This window comes from Notolepis coatsorum (assembly GCF_963971535.1).
Source record: "Notolepis coatsorum genome assembly, chromosome: 2".
NCBI classification, from domain to species: domain Eukaryota; kingdom Metazoa; phylum Chordata; class Actinopteri; order Aulopiformes; family Paralepididae; genus Notolepis; species Notolepis coatsorum.
In genome coordinates this window covers 47,381,374-47,407,943 of record NC_140166.1, presented here as the reverse complement: position 1 = coordinate 47,407,943, position 26,570 = coordinate 47,381,374, and the positions used below count along the sequence as shown (strand labels likewise).

General features: G+C 43.4%; 1 protein-coding gene across 2 annotated transcripts in view; it reads right to left on the bottom strand.

The window, feature by feature from the left end:
- LOC311247726 (zinc metalloproteinase-disintegrin-like berythractivase) overlaps positions 1–26,570 on the bottom strand; it is a 79,319-nt gene that overhangs the window by 17,338 nt on the left and 35,411 nt on the right. For both annotated transcript variants that reach the window (XM_084337923.1, XM_084337922.1), the window contains exons 7-12: positions 21,708–21,770; positions 21,498–21,569; positions 16,290–16,459; positions 15,852–15,933; positions 15,135–15,268; positions 14,472–14,649 (exon numbers count right to left, since the gene is read on the bottom strand). In XM_084337923.1, the coding sequence (XP_084194049.1) occupies positions 14,472–14,649; positions 15,135–15,268; positions 15,852–15,933; positions 16,290–16,459; positions 21,498–21,569; positions 21,708–21,770 (699 nt within the window). The remainder of the gene's footprint in view (positions 1–14,471; positions 14,650–15,134; positions 15,269–15,851; positions 15,934–16,289; positions 16,460–21,497; positions 21,570–21,707; positions 21,771–26,570) is intronic.

Below are 26,570 nucleotides of genomic sequence, written 5' to 3'. Positions count from 1 at the left end.
TGTTTTAAAAATGGGAAGAGCAATTGGTATTTCCAGGAAATGTGCTTCTTTTGTTGCCCGTCCCCTTTTATGTCAGATAGTGCAAAGTTTAGTTTTATGTCATCTTGACTATTGCTCTGCGATGTGGTCATCTGCTGCCAGTGGTGACCTCAGGAAGCTCCAGGTGGTCCAGAACAGGGCAGCACGGTTGGTACTGGGCTGCTCACTAATGTGAGCCGTATGCATGCCCGCCTCTCTTGGCTTAACGTTGAAAATAGATTGTCTTTTAATATACTTGTGCTGTTCAAGTTGGTCATGAGCAGTAAGACTCCTGTTTTTATACATAATCAGATTGTTTTTAGTAATACTGTGCACGAGCATTACACTAGAGGTTCCAGTAGTGGGCAGCTTGAATTGCCAGGTCCTAGAACCAGCGCTCTGGGGAGATCTTTTATTTTTAGAGCATTAACTCTGTGGAATGGCCTGCCTCGGAACCTCTGCTGCATTTACAGTAGATTCACTTTTAAAAAGAATCTTAAATTGTTTTTAAATTGTTTTTAACACTGTAAAGTGTTTTTTTGTTTTTGTTTTACACTAATGTAATTTTAGCTATATTAATTGTTACAGTAGGTTCATTATGCATTGTGTGTACTGACTTTTAATAATTTTGTTTTTTTGCAATGGTGATTGTTTTTGTGTTTTTTTGTGTGTGGACCCCTGGGCCCTGTTTCATGTACGTGGTTCAACTAAGTCGATCAACATGTCCATTATCCAGCTTCAGTTAACCCGATGTTCAAAGCCGGGATTTTCCTGTTTCACAAAGGAGGATTCAGTCTCGTTAACTCAAGCCAGACTTGAGAGTCAGGCTCAAGTCAGGCTAGATGCGCGCTCCCGTTTTAGGTGGAAAGCCAGCACGTATCGATGGCAGAGACCCTGATTCTCAACGGCATTGATTGATTAATTGATTTAAGACTTTATTGACAGATTGCAATAGGCTCAATCGCCTCGCCGACAAGTTAAATGCGTTATCTATAGGCTAATTCTAAGTCCCTCATTACCTCAATCAATCAGATTATATTTCTTTAAACTTGCCTGCTGGATTGAATAATCAAATGAGATCTTGCTAGCGAAAATAACTAGTTAACTGTTATACAGAATTACGAGACGGCTTTCTTGCCCATTGATTGATGTATAGTCAATATTTAACTTATCTCCAATGTGGTCCAACGGGTTGTTCTTTTGACTTCCACACGGACGACCCGGGTTCAAGACCGGGGTCCTTCTTTTTGCAATATAGGAATAATTCAATTTGGTGCACGTTGAGAGCTATATAAAGAATGACATCCTCAATGCATGTAGATTTATAATATTTTAACTTAAAACCAGGCTACTTTGGCGTATAATCATTAATATTATATTCAAAAAAATCATATTGGAAACACGGGGATTTGAACCCCGGTCGGTGGATTGGGAGGCTTGAGCACTACCGCTGGGCCACTGGGCCAGATGGGATAAATTCATTGTTTATACATTAATGAACGAGAGACCCGTGTTTAGAATATCCTTTGTTTTGAATGAAGTTTATCTCTTTATCCTCATTCATTAATGTGACGTCAACGGCTCATTCAATTTCTCAAATCCGTCAAACAGCGCATCTCATCAGACATCTTAATCCCAGTTACAATTAAAATAACCACATCATGTGTACATCGCACGAGCGAGCGCCACCGTCGCCACGGTATATATAACGTGCATTATTTAGGACAAAGTGAATTTAATATCAGCATTTTGGGTCTATTTTACATTTCAAAAGCCCCCTCTGGAAGAATGGAGCACAAAAACGTAATTCAGAATGGTATAATGCAGATCGTAGACTGTGGGAATAGTTTCAGGAAACGGGCTGTCACTTCTTTGCGGGGGCGTGGCGATAGTTCAGGCTAACTTGAACTTGAACTCTGCTTTCGAGCAGGCTCAAACTTTTGGATATGTTGTCATGGTGATTTGGGAAATCCACGTACATGAAATCGGAAAGTCAGGCTAACCCAGTTATCCAGCTAAAGTTATCCGGCTAACTCGGTTATCCCGGTACATGGAACGGGGAAGACTAGCTGGTTGCTATCGCACCAGCTAATGGGGATCCCTAATAAAATCAAATCAAATCAAATCAAATCAAATGTATGCACAAAATGTATCACTATTCAACGTTATTGAAGACTCCTGCGACTGATAAGTACTCATGATTACTTTCCATAACCATTTTTTCATGTATTTCTTTATGACCGCAGCCCCTAAAGATGCATTTTGCGACCTATTTTTAATCTGTGTTAATCATGATTAACACAAGCCTATTATGTGATTCACGGTTTAAAATATTGTATCGATTAACAGCCCTAATATATATATATGTTATACTGTGCATTTCTCCAGACCTCTCTTGGCACAGCCTGAGGCATGGCCAGCAATAGAGCCCCCTACCCTGTACCCACTTAACCCTTTCACTACCACACTACCAAAGGGTTAACCCTTTCACTGTGACAATACAGAAGGTTAACCCTACACTCTACACTAAATCTCTGGGTAACATTGGGTCTCATTCTCGAACGAATTTACAACAAAAAATTTCGTCTTAGCCAGATTTCGGCCAATTTAAGACATATTAGGGCTGGGAGCGGGAGTCCCCAAATTTTCCTGAGATCAGATTTGATCGTGGCTGAGAGCAGATTTAAGAGTGCTGAGGAGCAGTCTTATGATTGATTGACTAATTTAAAATTGTATTAACTTGACAGACTGTGTTCTCATAGTGATTCCTTCATTTCAACGCTACAGGCCTCCTTGGAATTAATTACTTAATCATAATTAAAATAAATATGACAATATTTGTACGATAAGAAATAACGCATTTGATGTCGGAAAATTAATAATATGGATTCATCTGATCACAGGGCAGCTGCTTAACCATATCTGAACCAGCTATTTTGGACAAATGTATAATTACTTTAATTACTCAGATATTCAAACACAATTATGCAATTATTGTGAAATGATTGAAAATAATAATTATTTAATGCCTTCTGTGGAATTTGTATTTCTTATTTGTTACACATCTGTTTTAATGATTAATTATATACATTTGAAAGAATGCAAGTCAACATGCAATGTATCCCATTGATTGGTATACAATGGGACAGACCTTTGTTTGATTGATTGATTGATTGATTGAAAACTTTATTAACAGATTGCAGAATGGGTACAGTACAGTACAGCGCAATTACATACAATTGTTAAGGGGATGCAGACCAGAGAAAGACTTTCGTCTTGTTTACATCAGGGTCCCCCATTTTCAATTCATCATAACATATATGACACACACGACACAGATAGACAGTACTGCTACATCTATACATTTATGACATACCAGATTTGCAAATACAGTACTGTTTGTGATACAAAAAGAGTCCAGAAAAGAGAGTACATTTGACGTAGAAACTGTTGGAGGGGTGGGTGGGTACAAAACTGTACATTGGAATATTGACAAAACCATACTTGGTAATTTACTGTACATTGGAGGGGGTTGATATAGCTATAAACCTGCATTCCTTCGAATATATCATTAATCAATTAAACTTATATTGAAATACACTATATAGCCTATACACCAACACTGAAATGACAGTGGATAATTAAATAAGAACTAAAGCTAATTGGTGGAAATAGACTGCATTAATATTCCATAACAAGTCTTGTGTGTGCCTACGAATGAACAGTATAGGCTTAATTATGGAATAATAAGCCATACTGCGTTCATTCATTACGCCCGCCGTAGGATATTATATTTAGAGTTGTTCCGATACCGATACTGGTATCGGAAAAGCCGCCGATACTGGCTAAAATGCTGGTATCGGTATCGGCGAGTACCCTCTAATGCTGCGCTCCGATACCATATGACGTAATTTATCAACAACACTGTGGTCTGTTGAGTAAGCATTATAAAACAAACGTGTGCTTAATCGATTAAAGTGTCAATGCCATTTGTCATTTTAACAGCAGATACTTTCTTAAATGGCATCGTCCCGACAGAGCGGTGTTGACGGAGAGCTCATGGGTTCGCTTGGTGGCTGGTGTTATTAGCGTCAGCTAACCGAAAGCTAGCTTTAACATTACCTTGGCTAAAGTTGGGGCTATTCATATAATCCAGCAATAATGGCTGCAGACCTGCAAGCAAAGTACAGCAAGTTGGCAAAGGAGTATTCCAAGTTAAATCACAATGTCACCAGTAACGTTACAGTCTTCTATGGTCTTCCCATATACCGGTAGCTCATGCTAGCTAACGGTAACGTCGTCATTGCACAATTGCACGTCGCGTACACAATTAATGACATGTTGCGGACAGCCATATCGGCGACAATGTTTAGCTTTTAGTGCCAAATGATAAGAGTCTGAGGCGGAGTCTCAAAAGAGAATGTTGAATATTTATTGTGCAAAAATCACAACAGATACGACTGCTACTGAACGGAGCCTTGTAGACAGACTGAGTAGGGTATATCTGCAGAGCCAGTGGGTAGCGAGTGCAGCAACGTATAATGTCCGTGTGGATCATTGGAGTAGGGTATATCTGCAGTGCTGAAGCCCCATACTCATTGATTAATGATACTAATACAAATCTATACAATCACCTGTTGTTGAATAAATACCATTACTTTCTAGTTATGACTAAAAAACAGTATATATAAAACAGTATTTGTTAAAAAAAAAAAAAAAAATTATATTTATAAAAAAATTATATAATATCGTTTTTTTTTTTTTTATGTATGCACTGGTATCGGATAAGTATCGGTATCGGCCGATACCCAAAGCTTAGGTATCGGAATCGGATCGGAAAGGAAAAAATGGTATCGGAACATCTCTAATTATATTTCATTCATTCATTCATATACAGTACTGTGCGCGCGTGTGTGTGTGCGCGCGCTGCGGCAGGTGTACCACGAGCTGTATATGATGCCAATACATTAATCTAATCTAGTTTTGATGGCTCACAAGACTCGCAAAGCACTTCCGCCATTCCATTTTCACACAGCTGCGTCACTAGTTGCCTTATAAGGAGCTCTGGAGGCGTTGTTTTGTATGCAAATGACCTGAACGGGAACGCGTTTCGAGACAGAATGCCATTCTCCAAGCAGATATCAGATCATATCATTTGTGCGACCGTTTCAGCCACTTAGGACATATTACCAGCACGTTCAGGACTCAGAGTGAACTTGTCATTGATTCTGTCTCAGTGGTTCCAAGATAAGTCTTCCAGAATAACTCTTTGAAACATTTTCGGGAATGAGACCCATTATCACGTCTCATGCCTTCTCGTATCATTGCTATGCCGATGATACTCAACTCTTCCTCTCCTTCCCTCCCTCGGATATCCACGTTTTTGAGCGGATCTCGGCCTGTCTGTCCGACATCTCCGCCTGGATGACGACCAACCACCTCAAACTGAACCTAAGCAAAACAGAATGCTCCACCTGCAGGCAAAATCGTCCCCCCTGACCGACCTTTCCATCACATTCGAGAATGCAGCTGTGACCGCGTCCCCGACCGCCAAGAACCTTGGTGTTGTCCTCGACGACCAGTTGAACTTCTCCGCTCACATTGCAGCGACAACCAGAACCTGCAGATTCCTCCTGAGCAACGCCAGAAGGATCCGCCCCTTCCTGACAAAAGAAGCCACCCAACTCCTCGTCCAATCAACAGTCATCTCCCGCCTCGACTACTGCAATGCACTGCTAGCTGGTCTTCCGGCCACTGCCACCAAGCCTCTTCAGCTCTTCTTCTTCTTCTTTAGAATTTCCGGCAGTGTAGACGCATCGTGGCGTATTACTGCCCTCCGCAGTTCTTTTGATGAGCTCTTCTTCTTCTTTCTTCTTTTGAATTTCCCGCAGTGTAGATGCAACATGGCGTATTACTGCCCTCCTCAGTTCTTATACTCCGCTAGTGGTTTGGTTTCCATAGTTAGGTCTCTGGTAAATCAACTTTTGATTGTTTACACTCTTCTTCTTCTCATCTTCAAACCACATTACTATCGTCTCTATCTCCTTCTTCTCTGCTCCTCTTGCCTGTCCAATACTAATAAATACAATAATGCTATATCCTCTGATACAACTCTGACGCGTGCAGAAATGTCAGCACTGACTCTATGATCAGCTGGTGGTTCTCATTATCCATGCCAAAGAAAGATTTAAGAGAGAAGGAAGAGACTCCCAGCTCTACCAAACTTTTATAAAAGATTTCCCTCTCTTTCCTATACCTTTCACATTCTAGGAAAACATGCCTGACAGTTTCAATCTCTCCACATTCACACCGCCCATCTGGATGTTTTCCCACAATGCACAAGGTACTGTTCAACCCACAGTGTCCCAGCCTCAATCTACACATCTTCACCCTATCACTCCTAGACCCATATCCATCCACCTTGATTTTGACCCGAGGCTGCAGAAAGAAATAGTGCCTTCCCTTGGTCCTTTTCCCACTCAGCCTGCCACTCAGCCTCAACTCCTTTCTTTATCTTCTCTCTGAGTTCTACTCTTCCCATTGAAATGCCTATCTCTTCCTCCCTTCCCAGGCTCTGTTTGGCAAGGGAGTCAGCCATCTCATTTCCCGCAATCCCAGCATGCCCCGGAACTAGGGGTGCACCGATGTATCGGTCGGGTATCGGTATCGGCCGATAAGTGCCTTGTTGACTGCAATCGGCCTATAAGCTCGAATGTGCTGATGACAGTAGCCGATAAGTTCAGTCGCGTCCTGCACAACGCCGCCCCCAGTCCCCCACGCACACACAAGCTACTGCATCAAAGTTACTACTAAATATTCAACATTCTCTTTTGAGACTCCGCTTCAGACTCTTATCATTTGGCACTAAAAGCTAAACATTGTCACCGATATGGCTGTCCGCAACATGTCATTAATTGTGTACGCGAGGTGGTCGCTCAGTGACGACGCTAACGTGAGCTAGGTTAGCTAGCATGAGCTACCGGTGGATGGAAAGACTAACGTTACTGGTGAAAATGTGATTTACGTTGGAATACTCCTTTGCCAACTTGCTGTACTTTGCTTGCAGGTCTGCAGCCATTATTGCTGGATTATGAATAGCCCCAACTTTAGCCAAGGTAACGTTATGGCTAAACCTTTAACGTTAGTTAACGCTAGCTTTCGGTTAGCTGTTCAATGCTAATAACACAACCAAGCGAACCCATCACAGCTCCCCGTCAACACCCCTCTCTCGGGAAGATGGCATTTAAGAAAGTATCTGCTGTTAAAATGACACAAACATTCGTTTTGTGGCATCAATAACATAAGCATAGTATTTACCCGAACTACTAGCTCAGTTCCTTCCGTTGCTCATAGAGCCCTGAGAGTTGTACCCAATCCATTCTGCAATCTGTTAATAAAGTTTTCAATCAGACAAATGTATAGAAAGGCTTTGTTTTATTATAACATTTGTTGCAGTAAAATCATTATGCCTTGTTTGGTCATCCTGTGGAGCGCTGGTCGGCGGGCAGCTAACGTATTAGCTACGGTAAGCTTGTTGTGGTAACTGTGGTTCTCGCAAGCAGATCAATGGCGGCATGCCCGGAAGTAGAAAATGAATAAACGCTTGCCGATTGGTGGTAAGAACAGCAGGAGGTGGGTGCTAGCGGTGTGACGTAATTGGCCGAATCGACTGTCAATCAAAATTGTTCTATTGCATTGGTTGAGAGCTCTGGTTGAGACATAATAGTATCTAGCTGCAGGCCGCCAGACCTTACTGGGAGAGGGATAGTGCTACATGGCATGGTGGAATTAATACCATAAACATATTTCTTGATGTTTCCTTTTTTTAAGTAAGTAAAGAGGCCTACAAATACAAACATACACATACAAATATACAGTAGTTTCATTAAAAAAAAAATTACAAAAAAAAATATATATAAAAAGAAATTACAAATAAATTTTTTTTGCCACAAATATTGGTATCGGTATCGGCCGATTGTGTTAGTTGAACAATCGGTATCTGTATCGGTGGCAAATTTTCATATCGGTGCATCCCTACCCGGAACCCAACAAAACTCCACTGAACAGCCTGCCTTCGCAATCCTATATAAAACCAACATTATTTCCTGAATGAGATCAGGGCGAGCTTTAGACCCCCCTGCACTCAGAGCCATCAGTGCAGCAGCCGAGTCAGAACATATGATCACCTGGCTTGGTCCCACTTCCTCCACCCACCACAATGCCCAGAGAATGGCAAGCAACTCTGTCACAAATACAGAGCTGCCATCAGAGATTCTCTGTCCCTTACCGATCCCTAACCGAGGCACACACCACCCAAAGCCTGCCCTCCCACTTTCAGGATCCACAGAGCCATCAGTGAAAACCTCCAGAGACCCTGAGGCCAAAAGGAACCTCTCTATTTCTCCCACAATCACGTCCTTGTCAATCTCCATCAAGAACCTAAATTCAATAACTCGATCAGGAACTAGCCAAAATGGCACTGACAGCCAACGAGTGTGCTCCGCAACCCCCCCCTGATGCAACCTCAACTTCCTGGCCCACTGATCAATACTGGACAAAAAAGGCCTATACTTATCCCCATCTCCTGAAAGTAAACACCTAGCTGGGAAGGACAGGCTAGTCCCACTCAATTTTGCCCAGTACTGTAGCCCTAACTTTACTCTCCTCATGTTTAAGGGCAACTCCCCCATTTCCACCAATAGTGCTGGAACTGGGGTTGTCTTATTCTCAGAGCCTTGCACTGAAGCACATCCAGCTTTCGTAAATTAGACTTGGCCGCAGAGCCATACACAAAACAGCCATAGTCAATTGCTGACCTGATCATCGCCTGATATATCATGCACATGGTCTCTCTATCCGCTCCCCACCCACTCCCAGCCAAGCTTCTCATCACATTCACTATTCTTTCACACGTTGCCAGGGTTTTCTCTATATGAACAGCCCAATTCATTCTTTCATCGAACCAAACTCCCAAAAATTTAAACACCTTCACTCTCTCAGTCTAAGGGAGACCCATACATAACCAGCCCACCCCTAGGCACCCTCTTTTTAAAACCAAAAATCATATAATTAGACTTAGAGGCGGAGATTTTAAAACCCCACTTGTCTCCCCATTCCTATACATCCCCCAGAGCTCTTTGTACATGCTTTAAACAATACTCAACATTCTTCCCTCTTTTCCATATGGCCCCATCATCTGCAAATAAAGACAACCCAAACCCTCTTCCAATTCGTCCAAAAATGTCATTAATCATAACATCGAAGAGGACCGGACTAATCACGCTTCCTTGCAGGGTGCCATTTTCTATTTTTACAGTTTTTGAGGTTTGCCCCCCCACACGTACTTGGATCGTCCTGTCTAATAGAAAATCCTTTATCCAATTAAACAATCTCCCTCTAACTCCTAACTCATACAATTTCAAAAGCAACCCCTCTTTCCACAAAGAGTCATACGCCTTCTCAATATCCAAAAATACACTTATCACTACTTCCTTATTGTCAAAAGCCTGTCTAATGTCCTGATCTAGAACAGCTACTGATTCCATTGTGGACCTGCCATTTCTAAACCCATTCTGAAATCCAACATAAAGATCCTTACTTTCTAAAAAATAAACTAATCTATTTGTAATCATCCTTTCCATAATTTTACACAATACAGACGTCAGGGCTATGGGTCGATATGACCCTGGGTCAGACGCTACTTTACCTGGCTTCAAAATAGGAATGATAACGGCATGCTTCCACTCCTTTGGCAAGCAGCCTTCTAACCACACATTATTAAACAAACCCAGTATTGCGACCTTTACAAATTCGTCCAAATTCTTAAATAATTCATAGGATAATCCATCTCTTCCAGGCGTCGTGTTTGCACCAGCCTGGATAGCATCCCCTAACTCTTTCATTGTAAAGTACAAATTAATCGGATTTTTTTTTCTGAGCTCCAACTCAACTCATTTTGCGACAACAGTTCAGTCCTCTTTCTCCCTCTCTCCTCCCCCAGACTCCAAGAGCTATGCACAGCTTGAAAGGCCTCCACCAGCATGTCTGCCTTCTCTTTATTGGTAACTGCTTCTACCCAACCCTTCTGAATCACTGGAATCGAGATTTTTTTTATATATTCCTGACATTCTGTGTACAACTGCCCACAACTGCCTCACAGAAGTCTCAGGGCCTAGTGTTCCACAGAACTTCCTCCAACTACTCTTTTTAGTATCTTCAATAACTCTTCGTGCTACTCCCCTTAACCTCTTATATTCAACTGCCTGGCACATCCCTGGGTACTGTCTCACCTTCCTATATGCTTTATTCCTATTCCTTACAGCTACATCATACTCTTTATTCCACCAGGGAACCATCTCTCTAGCTCTGGGATCCTTCTTCATAGGAATTGTGTCCTGCGCTGCCTTATGAATCATCTCACTAAGAGAAGCATTCCACCTGTCTACACTCCCCTCAGAGTCAATCTCTCCTATCAACTTTCGGGCCGCCTCCAAGAATTCTTCCCAATTAGCTTTTGAGAAATTATACCTGGGCACTCTCTCCTCAATTTCTATGATCAGATCCCTACCAGATCTGCACAGAATAGGATAATGGTCGCAACCCAGAGTATAAGTATCCATCGCATCCCACTCTCCAATTCTAGCTAAATTTGAAGAGGCAAAACACAAATCTATATGACTACAAGTATTCCTTGAAATATCTGTCGTATATTTCTAAATGAAAACATGAATAAAGCAACTATAAATGTACCAAATGATAAAACAGAGAAGTTGATTTGAAAGACAGGGTGATTTGAACACCATGTGAAGTTATCTCTGTGGCCCCAGGCTAAAGAGGTTGAGAGACAGTGGCCCCTCACCCGGCCAGCTGGCAGGAAGCGAGGTTGTTTAAAGTAAGTGGTATGAAACAAGGAAGGAGATCATTATCTTAGAAGGAACTAAACCAAACTAAAAATAACAGTTGAGATCAAAAGGTCATATTTACCTTTTTTTAAATATTTACCTTTTATTTATAAACCTAAGTAAGGAATTTCAGGTTACGACATGGCAGAGTGGTCAGGGGACAGAGTGAATCGGACTGTAAACAGAGCCTCAGACTGAAGATGGATGAGTCAGCAGCACCCAAGTTGGGCCAAGTGTTCAATGCATCAAGGTTAGCAAGTCAGGACACAGAGTAGTCTGTTTCTTATCTAGACTATGTAAACATTTGTCACAAGCATAAGGATGTGTTACTCAGTGAAAAACTACCCTCTCATTAAGTAATGATTAAAGTGTCAGCAGATTCAAACTGTGAAGCTGTTGTCACAAGACCCAGGAAGTTGTGTCAGCAGAATAAGTGTAACATGTTGAGACAAGCCGGCTACAAGGAATATGGCCAAATAAGGAAAGGCAGATTATAGACGTGAATAGGCAGGCAGGGACGCTCTCTCCCCCTCCCCCTCCCTCTCTCTCTCTCTCTCTCTCTCTCTCTCTCTCTCTCTCTCTCTCTCTCTCTCTCTCTCTCTCTCTCTCTCTCTCTCTCTCTCTCCCCCTGATAAAAAGGGCTGATGGCGACAGACAGGGACTCAGAACACTCACACCAGAAGGGACCTGGAGAGACAGACAGACACAGGGGACAGGCCCTGGGAGGCAGAGCCACACAGAACTGATGGCGACGGACAGAGACACACACCCGGTGACGGGAGCGAGGAGACAAGAGAGGATCCCTGGAGAGCCGAGCCTGAGACACAGCGAGAAGGGACCTGGAGCATGAAGACACAGAGCCATGGAGACAGACGATGACAGAGATCGCATCGCAGCTGGAGCGCTGAAAACCTCCACCGACAGAGGGAGACTCGCCAAGCCGGCTACTGAAGAGCCGATGACACAGAGAGCCATTTGAGACCAGATGACCGAGCCGAGGTTCATAGCAGACTCCGCCGATACGAAATCGAGCGCTCCCTGCCTGATCGGCGAGGAGACCAGGTTGCCTTGACAACCAGACCAGCGAACCACGAGAGAGAAGGCGCGTGTTGGCCTGGAAACCAAGACAACAACCAGAGAACCGCACCGGAAGAAGAAAACTCTGATCAACCCTAGCTGATCCGAGCATGGACAACAGCCACGAAAAAGAGACGATTAGATTGAATGAAAGAGACAATTAGATTGAACCAAAGAGACGATGTACTTGTTGATTCCTAAAGCTGTGGTTTTATTAATAAACACCGCAGCCAGTTATTTTGACCACTTTGTCAGCAGTCTCTCCTTACTTGAACCGAACATCTGAGAACTACCTAACCAATGCAGGAGAAGGGTGATATAGAAAACTATACGATCAATGAACTTAGATAGAGATAAATGAAGAAAAGAGAGATACTTCATATCAAACCTAGTCGGTCTATCATCATTTATCATAACTAACTCATGCTTATCCAAAATCTCCTCAACCACGACTCCATTACTGTCCTTACTATTGCTGCCCCACAATGGATTATGGGCATTAAAATCACCGACACATATAACTGGACATCTCACCTCCATAATTTCATCAAAATCAGACAAAATAAGTTGTTTACAAGGATTATATAAATTAAGCACCGTTATGGGGCTATGGCTCTGATTACTCCACACTTCCACTGCCACACACTCAAGGTTAGATGTTATGTCCAGTGCCCTGTACTGGATCCCTACTCTAATGAAAGTTGCACACCCTCCACCTGCTCTATCAACTCTGTCTTTTCTTAAACACACATATCCTGGAATAACTAAATCAAGGCTAGGTTTCAGCCACGTCTCTTGAATGCAAATTGCTCATTCAGAACGCAGCGGCCCGCCTGATCTCAAACCTACTGAAGTCAGCCCATGTCACCCCACTTCTTAGGGACCTGACCAAGTAAGGCTTTGTCAGTATTCCAATGTACAGTGTAAAATGTGTATGTGTCCCCTACCCAACCCCCCCCACCTCCAATGTACAGCCCTCACCCACCCACCCCACCCCACCCACCCAACCTCCTCCAATGTACAGTTTCTATGCCAAATGTATATACACTCTTTTTCTGGACACTTTTGTATCACAAACAGTACTGTATTTGCAAATCTGATATGTCATAAATGTATAGATGTAGCAGTACTGTCTATCTGTATGTCATGTATGTCATATATGTTATGATGAATTGAAAATGGGGGACCCTGGTGTAAACAAGACGAAAGTCTTTCTCTGGTCTGCATCCCCTTAACAATTGTATGTACTGAGCTGTACTGTACTGTACCCATTCTGCAATCTGTTAATAAACTTTTCATTTAATCAATCAATCAATGCACTGGCTCCCCATTGCCGCACAAATCCGCTTCAAGGCCCTCGACCTGGCATACCGTGCGGCAAAGGGAACCGCTCCCGCCTACCTCCGGTCAATGGTCTCTAACTACACACCCTCAAGACCCCTACGCTCTGCATCTTCTGGCCGTCTCAGACCCACTCCTATCCGAGCTCCGGGAGGGTCATCAAGGAGAAGCCGCCTATTCTCAGTCCTTGCCCCACAATGGTGGAACGAACTGCCCACCACATAGGACAACCGAAACCCGTCCAACATTTTGCTGTCGACTAAAGATACACTTCTTCAACCATTATCTGAAATGAAAGAAGATGTATCTAACCCTAACTAACCTTACTGTCATGCACTTGTCCTAATATAGTAACCTACACTGTAGCACTCAACACTTTGATGAACATTGTTACTCAGCTGATAGAGTTGTGCCCTTCCTGATGACTTGTCGTACAGAACTTGTACTGTAAGTCGCTTTGGATAAAAGCGTCAGCTAAATGACTAAATGTAACCCTTTCACTGCCACACGACAAAGGGTTAACCCTTTCACTGTCTGTAGTGTGGTAGTGAAAGGGTTAACATTCTGTAGTGTGGTAGTGAAAGGGTTAAATCCAACCCACACATCAGACCAAAACAAAAAAGCGAACAAAGCGGCAAACCAAGAGGGGCTCTTTTGCCTAGATGTCGCTGTTTGACGACACTACAGACTCTACCTTTAAAGCTCCATTCCATCATTTATTTCTCCACTTAAACATTGGGTATATGGGCGCCCCAGTGGCGAACCACATAACGTGCTGAGTCGCGGCACGGCCAACCCGGGTTCGATTCCCGGACCCGTCGTTATTTGCCGAATGTCTTCCCCCCACTCTGTCTCCCGTTCCTCCTCTCTCTCTCGCTCTCTCTACTGGACTGCCCAATAGTAAAAAGCGATAAACGCTAAAAAATAAATCTTAAAAAAACAAACATTGGGTATATTCACATGTTCTTGAATATATTGACTTATAGGTGGAAAATATGCTTTTCAGAACTCTCTTAGCCCGTAATAATAACTCCAAATACATTGTGATTCATGTAGTTGTAAATACATGTAATTTATACATGCAACCCAAATGTTATGGATACAGTTGGTGATGGGATTTGTTTGTTTGTTTACCTCCGGGGCGCCACAGTCACAGGCTTCTCCGGTCTCCAGGAACCCATTTCCACACACCGCAGGAGCCACTATGTAGTTCTTGTCTGGCTTGTCCAGCAGACACTCCGGGTTCCGAGACCTCAGGAACTGTTCATAGTTGGCGCTGCTGCAGCTGCTAAAGGCCCTAGGAATGTCCCAGCTGAGAAAAACACAGTCACTTCCTTGTTACCACTGAGGTAATAATTATGTGAGACAGCACCCCCTAATAGGCAAAAACAATACTTGAATATATATCACTATGAAACTTTCCCAGTTTGTTATGTACATATAAACTAAGAAGAAATATATTACAAGTTTTCTGAATTTTATGTTTATATATTTAAATGAGGCACTTCCCCCATTAAATATGTGCACATTTATGGATGCAATCAGGCAAAATGAAGTAAAAAAAAAAAACTAAATGTGTGTTATTGACGTTTTATTGTCACTAGTTTCATAGAAGACATGTTTAGGAAGCAAAATATAACTCGGATAGCTAGTCTCAAAGATCATATCAATAAAGATATTTTATTGTTTGGAATGAGAACAATGACTGTAAAACAAGTATTAACAGAATTACAGTACATCCTAGTTCTAAAAGCACACCTTGTGTCATAGTTTCTTTTTATTATGATTATGATTTACCTGAGGGCCGCAGCCATAATGCAGCTGTCTCCAGAACAGACACAGCCACTGGAGTCATCATGGTTCATCCCCAGGTTGTGGCCCATCTCATGGGCCAGGGTGGCCCCCACTGCTATGGATCTGGGGTTGTGATCCTAAAAATGCAATTCAGCTCATTTGTTTGGATACTTGGTTCAACTTTTACTTTTGACGTATATTTCATATCAGTGAGATGCATATACTGTCCACATCTAGTCAAGTCAAGTCAAGAGTTTTGATTTGTCACGGCATACAAGTATACAGTGAAAGGCGGGGGGTCTTGCCTGCAGCGATTGTGCATAATACAATAATAAGAATCCAATAGGATGAGAATGCGACATTTGTGCAATAATACAAGTAATGTTTCTAAACTAAAGGTTTATACAGTCTGTGTCTAAACTAAAGGTTCATACAGTCTGTGTCTAAAGGTTCATACAGTCTGTGTCTTAAGGTTCATATAGTCTGCGTCACGAACCGTCCTTGATTTCCTGTGCTACAATTGAAACCACAGTACATTTCTAAATAGAGGAAGTGTTGCAACATATTTCTTTTTAGAAAGATCACACCTATTTACTGTATCAGTTTTCAGAAGCAAGAATGGGCAAAACATTGTGACGTGAATACATGAACCTCTAAGATTGATATAGCAGTAAAATTCCTTTTACTATAACCATCTTATACAATTACATAGTGACATACCTGCACTATTCCAGTTGAGTGGCCAGAGCACAGGGTGCCAATGAAGGCCAGGCCCACCGTGGCTCCGTCAAAGTCGATACCACTGAAGAACGGGATGGAAAAAGTGAAAACATGTCATCCATCCATCATCTTTCCATCATCATTCCACCATCCATCCAACCATTCATCCATCCATTTATCATCCATCCATCCTTCCATCATCCACTCACCTATCTATCCATTGATTGATTTATGCACTCATCCATCTGTCCATCTATCCATCTATCAATCCATTCATCCATTTATCCACTCATCTGTCAGCCCATCCATCCATCCAATTACTCCATCCAACCATCCATCCATCCACTCATCCATCCATTTATTTGTTATTCACAAGCAGAGCTGCCTCCTGTGTTTCAGGAGTGCCTCGCAGTACACGGTCAGAGAGACTAAGCTGACCTGATGAGAATAGCATTGTCGTGCTTCTTCCTGCTGACTAGGTCAGAGTTCCTCCACTTGGTGAAGGCATCTAGCGTGGCGCCAGAAGGGGGCGTCACTGAGATCTGGTCTCCGCTGGACCACACCTCCAACCCCACCAGGGCGATGAAGGTCTTCAGGGGCTTGTACACCTGTAGGCACAGACGGGGAAGTCTTCGTCAGAGAGGGAGGTATGATAAGGGACAAAGTGGGTATCAAACAAGAGGGAAGACTTTTAAACTGTGGATACCAAATAGAAGGTAAAGATGACTTTGAACTGTTGAACAGTAATCCAGAACTAGACAATTCCGCGCGGGGGAAATTGTGAAAGTGTGGGTGACGCCTGTGCACCACCGGCCAACGGGAGAGGGTCTCTCGCGAGTCTCTATGACAAACGGTTCAAAGGATACAAAAAGGGGGCGCGGCCTAAAGATCGGGGGAGTGGTCAACATAGACCAATGAAAGAGGATATCCCTACTGAGTGCAATGACACAACCCGCAAGTCACATAGCACACTATTACACTATTACACACTATTACACTATTACACACTATTACCCTATTACACACTATTACACTATTACACACTATTACACTATTACACTATTACACACTATTACACTATTGCACTATTACACACTATTACACTATTACACACTATTACACACTATTACACTATTACACTATTACACACTATTACACTATTACACACTATTACACTATTACACACTATTACACTATTACACACTATTACACACTATTACACTATTACACACTATTACACACTATTACACTATTACACTATTACACACTATTACACTATTACACACTAATACACTATTACACTATTACACTATTACACACTATTACACACTAATACACTATTATACTATTACACTATTACACTATTACACTATTACACTATTACACACTAATACACTATTACACTATTACACACTATTACACAAGAGATACACGAAGGGGGTGTGGCCTAAGGGGGCGTGGTCTACGGATCGGGGGAGTGGTCAACATCGACCAATGAAAGGTGGTCAACATCGACCAATGAAAGAGGATATCCCTACTGAGTACAATGACACAACCCGCAAGACAGAGGGCGCTGTCAAGCAATTCAGTACTGCTACACAGAGGGGCAATGAAGGGTTAAGTTGATGAGGTCATTGGCAGGTCAGCTGAGCCATGAGCCATGAGCCATTATTGCATTATTGCACATGTCCCAACATCTGTCATATTGCAGATACAGTATATATTATAGTGATGTAGGTGTAGATGTCGGGGGGGGGGGGTTGTTCAGTTCAGTGATGGCTCTCGGGAAGAAGCTGTTCTGCAGCCTGGCGGTGCAGCTTTGAAGGCCCTGTATCGCTCATGGCAGCAGGGAGAAGAGGTGGTGAGAGGGGTGGGTTCCATCCTTCAGGGAGAAGAGGTGGTGAGAGGGGTGGGTTTCATCCTTCAGGGAGAAGAGGTGGTGAGAGGGGTGGGTTCCATCCTTCAGGGAGAAGAGGTGGTGAGAGGGGTGGGTTCCATCCTTCAGGGAGAAGAGGTGGTGAGAGGGGTGGGTTCCATCCTTCAGGGAGAAGAGGTGGTGAGAGGGGTGGGTTCCATCCTTCAGGGAGAAGAGGTGGTGAGAGGGGTGGGTTCCATCCTTCAGGGAGAAGAGGTGGTGAGAGGGGTGGGTTCCATCCTTCAGGGAGAAGAGGTGGTGAGAGGGGTGGGTTCCATCCTTCAGGGAGAAGAGGTGGTGAGAGGAGTGGGTTCCATCCTTCAGGAGGCTGCTAGCTCTGCGGAGGCAGCGCGTTCTGAAGATGTCGTCCAGTGTGGGCAGGGGAAGACCCTGTATCGCTCATGGCAGCAGGGAGAAGAGGTGGTGAGAGGGGTGGGTTCCATCCTTCAGGGAGAAGAGGTGGTGAGAGGGGTGGGTTTCATCCTTCAGGGAGAAGAGGTAGTGAGAGGGGTGGGTTCCATCCTTCAGGGAGAAGAGGTGGTGAGAGGGGTGGGTTCCATCCTTCAGGGAGAAGAGGTGGTGAGAGGGGTGGGTTCCATCCTTCAGGGAGAAGAGGTGGTGAGAGGGGTGGGTTCCATCCTTCAGGGAGAAGAGGTGGTGAGAGGGGTGGGTTCCATCCTTCAGGGAGAAGAGGTGGTGAGAGGGGTGGGTTCCATCCTTCAGGGAGAAGAGGTGGTGAGAGGGGTGGGTTCCATCCTTCAGGGAGAAGAGGTGGTGAGAGGAGTGGGTTCCATCCTTCAGGAGGCTGCTAGCTCTGCGGAGGCAGCGCGTTCTGAAGATGTCGTCCAGTGTGGGCAGGGGAAGACCCTGTATCGCTCATGGCAGCAGGGAGAAGAGGTGGTGAGAGGGGTGGGTTCCATCCTTCAGGGAGAAGAGGTGGTGAGAGGGGTGGGTTTCATCCTTCAGGGAGAAGAGGTAGTGAGAGGGGTGGGTTCCATCCTTCAGGGAGAAGAGGTGGTGAGAGGGGTGGGTTCCATCCTTCAGGGAGAAGAGGTGGTGAGAGGGGTGGGTTCCATCCTTCAGGGAGAAGAGGTGGTGAGAGGGGTGGGTTCCATCCTTCAGGGAGAAGAGGTGGTGAGAGGGGTGGGTTCCATCCTTCAGGGAGAAGAGGTGGTGAGAGGGGTGGGTTCCATCCTTCAGGGAGAAGAGGTGGTGAGAGGGGTGGGTTCCATCCTTCAGGGAGAAGAGGTGGTGAGAGGAGTGGGTTCCATCCTTCAGGAGGCTGCTAGCTCTGCGGAGGCAGCGCGTTCTGAAGATGTCGTCCAGTGTGGGCAGGGGAAGACCGATGATTTTTTGGGAGGTGTTTATGACTCTCTGGAGGGATTTTCTTTCATTTTCTGTGCAGTTTGCGTACCATGCTGTGATGGAGTATGTTAACCCTCGAGTCAACCTTCAAAAAACCCACTACCTGTCTCCCTAGTGACAGAAACTGCGATCTCAGTAAAACATATCTTTTTCATGTATTGTTCCAATTTTCTTTCATGAATATCATTATTAACTTATTATTAATCTAACCCTAACCCCCTAACCCTAACGTGTCCAGTTTGTTTTAAAAAGCAAACATGGATTATTGTAATGTGAGTCCAAGTTGCGATACTGAGCTACTTTTTTGGCATATACATAAAATCTAGCCAACGCTATCCACAAACACACGTAAAAGAAAAAAGGGCTTTTTGACCAGAACTGCGACATGGGTGACTCAAGGGTTAAAATGCTCTTGATAGAGCAGTGGTAGAAGGCTGCAGCTCAGCAGACAGGTTGATTTTTCTAAGTGTTCTTAAAAAGTAAAGCCGCTGTTGGGCCTTTTTTTTTTACCAGTGCAGTGGAGTTGGTGGTCCATTTGAGGTCCTCAGTGATGTGGGTCCCTAGGAACTTAAAGCAGGGGACTCTCCACTTCCTCACCTGCGATGATTAGGAGGGGTCCACCCTGTGTCTCCTGAAGTCAATGGTGATCTCTTTTGTTTTGTTTATGTTTAATGTGAGATTGTTGTCCGTGCACCATCCAGTTAAATGGTGGACTTCATTCTGTAGGCAGACTCATCGTTGTTGGAGATTCGTCCTACCACTGTTGTGTCGTCTGCAAATTTGACTATAGTATTTGAGGGGTGTATGGAAATGCAGTCATATAGTGAGTAGAGCAGCGGACTCAGCACGCAGCCTTGAGGTGCGCCAGTGCTGAGGGACAAGCTGGAGGAGAGATGGGAGCCTAGGCTGACTGTCTGTGGACGATTGGACAAGAAGTCTCTGATCCACCTACACAGAGAGTCGCTGAGACCCAGGTCCAGGGGTTTGGTCTCTGATCCACCTACACAGGGAGTCGCTGAGACCCAGGTCCAGGGGTTTGGTCTCTGATCCACCTACACAGGGAGTCGCTGAGACCCAGGTCCAGGGGTTTGGTCTCTGATCCACCTACACAGGGAGTCGCTGAGACCCAGGTCCAGGGGTTTGGTCTCTGATCCACCTACACAGGGAGTCTCTGAGACCCAGGTCCAGGGGTTTGGTCTCTGATCCACCTACACAGGGAGTCGCTGAGACCCAGGTCCAGGGGTTTGGTCTCTGATCCACCTACACAGAGAGTCGCTGAGACCCAGGTCCAGGGGTTTGGTCTCTGATCCACCTACACAGGGAGTCGCTGAGACCCAGGTCCAGGGGTTTGGTCTCTGATCCACCTACACAGGGAGTCGCTGAGACCCAGGTCCAGGATTTTGGTGACCAGCCTACTGGGGACAATGGTGTTGAATGCACTGCTGTAGTCTATAAAAAGCTATTTATGTGCTAATTTCATGTATTTTCTATTCTACTAAAACTGAATCAAACCATAAACAATGTGGCCTGTTGGGATGTTAGATCCTAATGTGAAAAACTGTGATTTTATATGTCTGCACTTTGTGCTCATTTTACCCTTGCTATTATTTTACTTATTTTTACTTTTATTTCTATGCCCCACTATCCGCTGGGTGCATACTATGACCGTTATCATGTTTTGTAACAGATTACAGAAATTCAAGAAGCCTATTGGAACGTGAGGTTCTGATATGATTTGATTAATATATCTGCATAATTTTATCCCACTTTATGCTTTGCTCTTGCTGCTGGTTTTACACTGATTTTATGTCTTATTTCTTTCTGATGTAAAGCACTTTGAACTGCAATCCCCTGTATGAAAAGTGCTATACAAATAAACATATTATTAAAGTGCTATACAAATAAACATATTATTAAAGTGCTATACAAATAAACATATTATTATTATTATTATATCGAAATCTATGAGGACAGCAGATATCAGGCTGACAGAAGATGGTCTGGGGGAACTTCCTGCCATATCAGAATCAGAATCAGAAAGGTCTTTATTGCCAAGTAGTTTTCCCATACAAGGAATTTGGTTTGGTCGTTTTCGGTGCGACATTAACGGACAGACAATAATGGACAGATAATAAAATAAAAAGGTGGAATAAAATGAAATGTAATATGAACAAAAATGAAGATAGAAGCACAATAGAATAAAATCGAATTACAGAATGAAATAAGAATAGGTACAACTGTAAAATAAAAAAGATGGGCATAAAATAAAATGGGATATAAACTCAATTAAATAGAAGCACAATAAGTAAAAAATTCAAAATAAAAAGAAAATAGGCCAGGGCTCTCATAGTTATGCAGTGACTCACCATGTTGACAAAGTTGACTACTTCAAATACCCTCTTCTGCAGCGCCTTCTGATCCCGCTTCAACTTTACGTACTGAAAGACCATGACATCATGTTAGAGTGAGGTCACATCCTGTTTCATGGCCTTTACTCACCACCACTCTCAGACTGTGGTTGAGATAACAATGTGTGATTATTATTATTAATTATGACACTCTGTCTCATTTCTCACCTCACGTTGATCAGCAACGATGTAGAGCTCGTTGTATTTCGGCATTTGGAAAAGAGACGGCCCCTGGCGGACACAAGGAAAAAGAGATAAGATAAGATGAGATAATATGATCCTTTATTAATCCCCTTGGGGAAATACAGGTGTCAAAGCAGCATGGGGGGGGGGGGGGTGCATGTAATACAGAGCTTCACAGTCAGGGCTGGACTGGGACCAAAAATCGGCGCTGGCATTTTTGGCCCAGACCGGCCCACCATAATCGGTCGGACACCACCCACCAGTACACCATCCTTGCGGTCCCCTTACATATGCGTACCTACTTTACTATTCCCCCAAACCACTACAAAGCTGGGTAGTAAGTGCCATGGACAAGTGTACCAGTGCAAGTGGACCAGTGTACTCACTCCCTCTTGGCTGAATCTTGTTTTGGGTGGTGATATAAAAACATCTGCATCATAGCAGGCTCAGGATGGGCAAAGTAGTCTATAGCCTGTTCATCCCTGTCTCTCTCCTCCACAACCTGGCTTGACTAGACATAAGGAGAGAGAGATGATTACAATTAACTGGTACATTCAAGTCCAGAATTGTTGGAATTCCCTGACAAAGATGTGCAAAAAGCTGTACAATTTAAACAATACCATACTGGTAATGAGCAAACAGTTGTTTATTCAATGAATGCATGGAGCTGTTCCATCTTATTTCATTTGATACTAACTACTCAGTTCATACAGATTTCAAGTATTCAAATATCAATGATGAATATTGCATAAGGTGATTTGTGGAGCTCCCTCTGGTGTTGTGATCGTGGTATTCACTGAACTTTGGAAAGTATTTTGACATGTACATGGGTACCTTGGTCGTGTAGTGTATCTTGTAGACCAGGCCCATTGCAAGTTGCTGTACTCTGTCGTCTACTCTAAGCCATCCTAGGATGTCAAAGTGGGCAGGGGTGAGGTGGGTTCTAGGAGTAAGGTCAAGCAGTAGTCTGACCAGTTTGTTTTGAGATGTTTGTAATTTTGTTTTGAGCGCCTTTGAGGTGCTTTGGTACCATGAGGTGCATGCATAGTCGTAGTACCCTTGAATGAGTGCTCCTGCCAGAGTCTTCAGAGTATTCTTGTTTACCAGTGAGGAGATCCATACAGACGGATGCATCAAATAAAGGGAACAGGAAGATGTTTCCCCTTGCTGTCCAATACTTCACTCCAGAGTGTGGGGTCACCAACAATATGCTAGATTTAATTGAGAATCCAGATGAGTCAGCTGTCGGGATTGTAGCTCTCCTAGAACAATCCCTTGAGAAATTTGGCTTATCATTAAATCAAGTGACAGCATTTAGTGCAGACAACACAAATGTTAATTATGGAATTCACAACTCTGTCTTCACCAACCTGAAGAAGAAACAAAAAGATCTTCTGCAAGGAAACTGCCATGCCCACATATTGCACAACACAGTGAAGCACGCTCTTGACAAGCTCACCATAGATGTGGGAAATGTTGTGCTGAAGGTCTATGGCCACTTCTCTGTATCTGCCAAACGAAGAGAATCACTCAAAGAATTTTGTGAGTTCTGTGATGTTGAGTTCCAAGAGATTCTACGACATGTCACAACCAGGTGGCTCTCTCTTAATCCAGCCATCCACAGACTAATGCAAACCTGGACTGCATTGAAGTCTTACTTCATCAGCCTGGGGGATGAGTGTCCCAAACGGCTTCAAGATAGGGCTGGGCGATATGACGATATTATATAAATATCGGGTACAGTTCATTAACGATACACTTTTTTAACGTATCGTGGATATCGTGATGTTTTGCCCAAGAGGATTGTGTCGCGTCAATCTGGTCCACCCCGTTCAAACTTTTGAACAACGCCGCTCCCACACACACACACTACTGCATCAAAGTTAGTACTTGTTATGATTAACAAAGGCATTCGTTTTGTGGCATCAACATTATATAGTTACACGTTATATAGTTACACATCAGCGTATTTAACCAAACATAGCAACGTCCGATGACGACATAGATAGCAAGCGTTACTGTTCATATCTCAGTCCGTGCCGAGTTGTGCGTGCCCATTCTGCGGTCTGTTAATAAAGTTTTCAATCAGACGGATGTATTGAAAGGCTTTTATTATAACATGTGTTGCAGTAAAATCATTATGCCTCGTTGTCATGCTGCGGTGCGCTAGTAATCACTTGTCGGCTGCGGTGAGCTGTTGTTGTTGTCGTTGAGCTGAGCTCTCGTTAAAATCAAGGAGGGCATTCAGGAAGTAAAAAAAGAATAGCGCTGCTTGCCGATTGGTGCTAAGAACAGCAGGGCGGGTACAAGCGGTGTGACGTAATTGGCAGACTCGACTGTCAATCAAAATTATTGTGTTGCCGGCTGAATGATTGAATGAATGAACGTTATTAACGATTGCAGAATGGGTACAATACAGTACAGCTCAATACAACAACAGTGGACTGACTGGAGGATGAAGACCAGAAAAAGACTTTCGGCTTTTTTACATAAGGGTCCTCCATTTTCAATTCATCAAAACATTTAGAGACATACAAATATACAGTAGTTTCATAAAAATGCTAAAATCCTATTGATTGATTGATTGATTGATTGATTTAAAACTTTATTAACATATTGCAGAATGGGTACAGTACAGCTCAATACATACAATTGTTAAGGGGATGCAGACCAGCGAAAGACTTTCGTCTTGTTTACATCAGGGTCCCCCATTTTCAATTCATCATATTTCATATCTAAATCATATAATATCTCATTGCTAAATATATGCAATATATAATCTAATAATCCAATAATCTAAATCTAATATATAATATAAAAATGCTAAATGCATGGGTATTTTATTTTGTCTTTAATGTTAGCTTGCAAACTCAAATACTGTCTTGGTAAGCCTCATAATGAATTGTTTGGGGAAAAAAAGAAAAACATCGTGATGCGTATCGTGTATCGCCGAAAGGTCAGAAAATATCGTGATATCATATTTAGGCCATATCGCCCAGCCCTACTTCAAGATTTGTTAAAGCTCAGTGAAGACACAAATGAGGAAGATGGAGACATAGTGGAGGTTTACCTTCTCTTCTGCAATAATATCCTCTCCCTCTTTGAGGAAGTTGTAAAGAAACTGGAGAGTAATTCAACCACCTGTGTCGAGTTATATTCCATCATGGATAACTTCAAGCAGAAACTCACACAGAGACGAGATGACCAGTTCTACGGCTACTTAACTAAAGTGAAGCTGCAGCGCCTCCTTCCACAGGAAGCAGATATGGCAAGGGCAGAGTTCACTGCATTTCTTAACACGGCAATCTCATATGTTGAGAAATGGTTCAACTTCTCAGAAGACAACTGGCTGTTCTCACTGCAACCTCTCTCTCTGCACCATGGCACCTTGACCTTTTATGACATTGAGAAGGTGGCTAGTAAGCTCAACCTCATCCATAAAGTCAAGATGGATGAACTTTATGATGAATGCACCACAGCCAATACCATTCTGAACAGGCTCAGAGAAGATGCTGAGGATGAATGGAAGTCCAAAGGTGTGGCCGCCAGGTGGATGGCTGTTTTTAAAGTAGCTGACCTGCCTAACATGCTGTCTATCATCAGCCACATCTTGAGCATCCCAGCATCCACTGGATATGTGGAAAGGATTTTTTCCAGAATGACCAACAAGTGGAGTGACAGCAGGAACAGGTGCTCAGTGGAGCTCATGAGGAGTGAGCTCCTGATCACTCTCAACTTTGAGCAGTCCTGTTCAGAGTTTCACAGCACTGCTTTGAAAGACAAAGAGCTACTCAGTGCTGCAAGGAGTAACAAGAAGTACACTTGGAAAAAGAAGTAACACAGTGAGGAAGAGAGGGAAGGCTGTTGACTGTTTAAACCTGGTCTACACCAAAGAGGACATAAACACTTTTTTTTATCTTTCTTCCCCTCCTTTTTCCCGATTTTTCTCCCATCCCACCCTTCCTGGTTGTTGCGTACTTTCCCCTACTGTTGGTCCGGGAGACCGGAGACTGTCACATGCTTTCCTCCGACGCATGTGCAGCCTGGGGCAGGCCAACCTGGCCGCGCAGGTTCTCACCGGGGAGAGTGTAGCGTGTGGGAGGCCACACTATCTCTCCTCAGTTCCAACCCTCGCTGAGCAGGCGCCCCGACCGAACTGTAGGGGTCGCTGTCCACAACGCCCAGGACCCACCCTTCAGCTTTCCCACCCCCTGATACAGCCAATTGTATCAGTGTGAGAGGCCAGCCAAGCTGATAGCAACGCCGGGAGCTGGATTCGAACAGGCGAATCCTAGTGTCTCCCGGTGTTGGTGACGAACGTAATCTCCGTGCGCCACCTGCCCCCCCCGACCCATGACTTTTTGGCTAAGAGGGTTGAGGGAAGGAGGATTTCTTTGCACTTTATTTTTTATTAATCTTTTAATTTGGGTCACACAAGTGTTTCATTGTATTATTGTCCTCTTTAAGTGTTCCCAGGCTTTGTTTTTATAGCACTTTAGGCTATATGCATACAGTATTATGCTCAAGTTGAGGCTATAGTTCAGCCAATTTATTTAAACAATGTTAAATGCAAATAAAGCACTTTAAACTTTAAGTATGACTAAATGCTTTCTTGACTATATATAGTAACTGTTCCAAAATGCATAGATTTCTATGTATTTTAGGGGTTTGGGGGGCTAGCTCTTTTTAATATAAATGTCATAGATGGTTTTATTTAGATTTCATAGATTTCTATGCATTTCAGGAGTTTGGGGGGCTGGCTCCCCAAAATAATTAAATAACATAACCGTAACCCAACCCTAAAACCGAAAGAAAGTAAAAAAATAAATAGTGACAAAATCCGGCCAT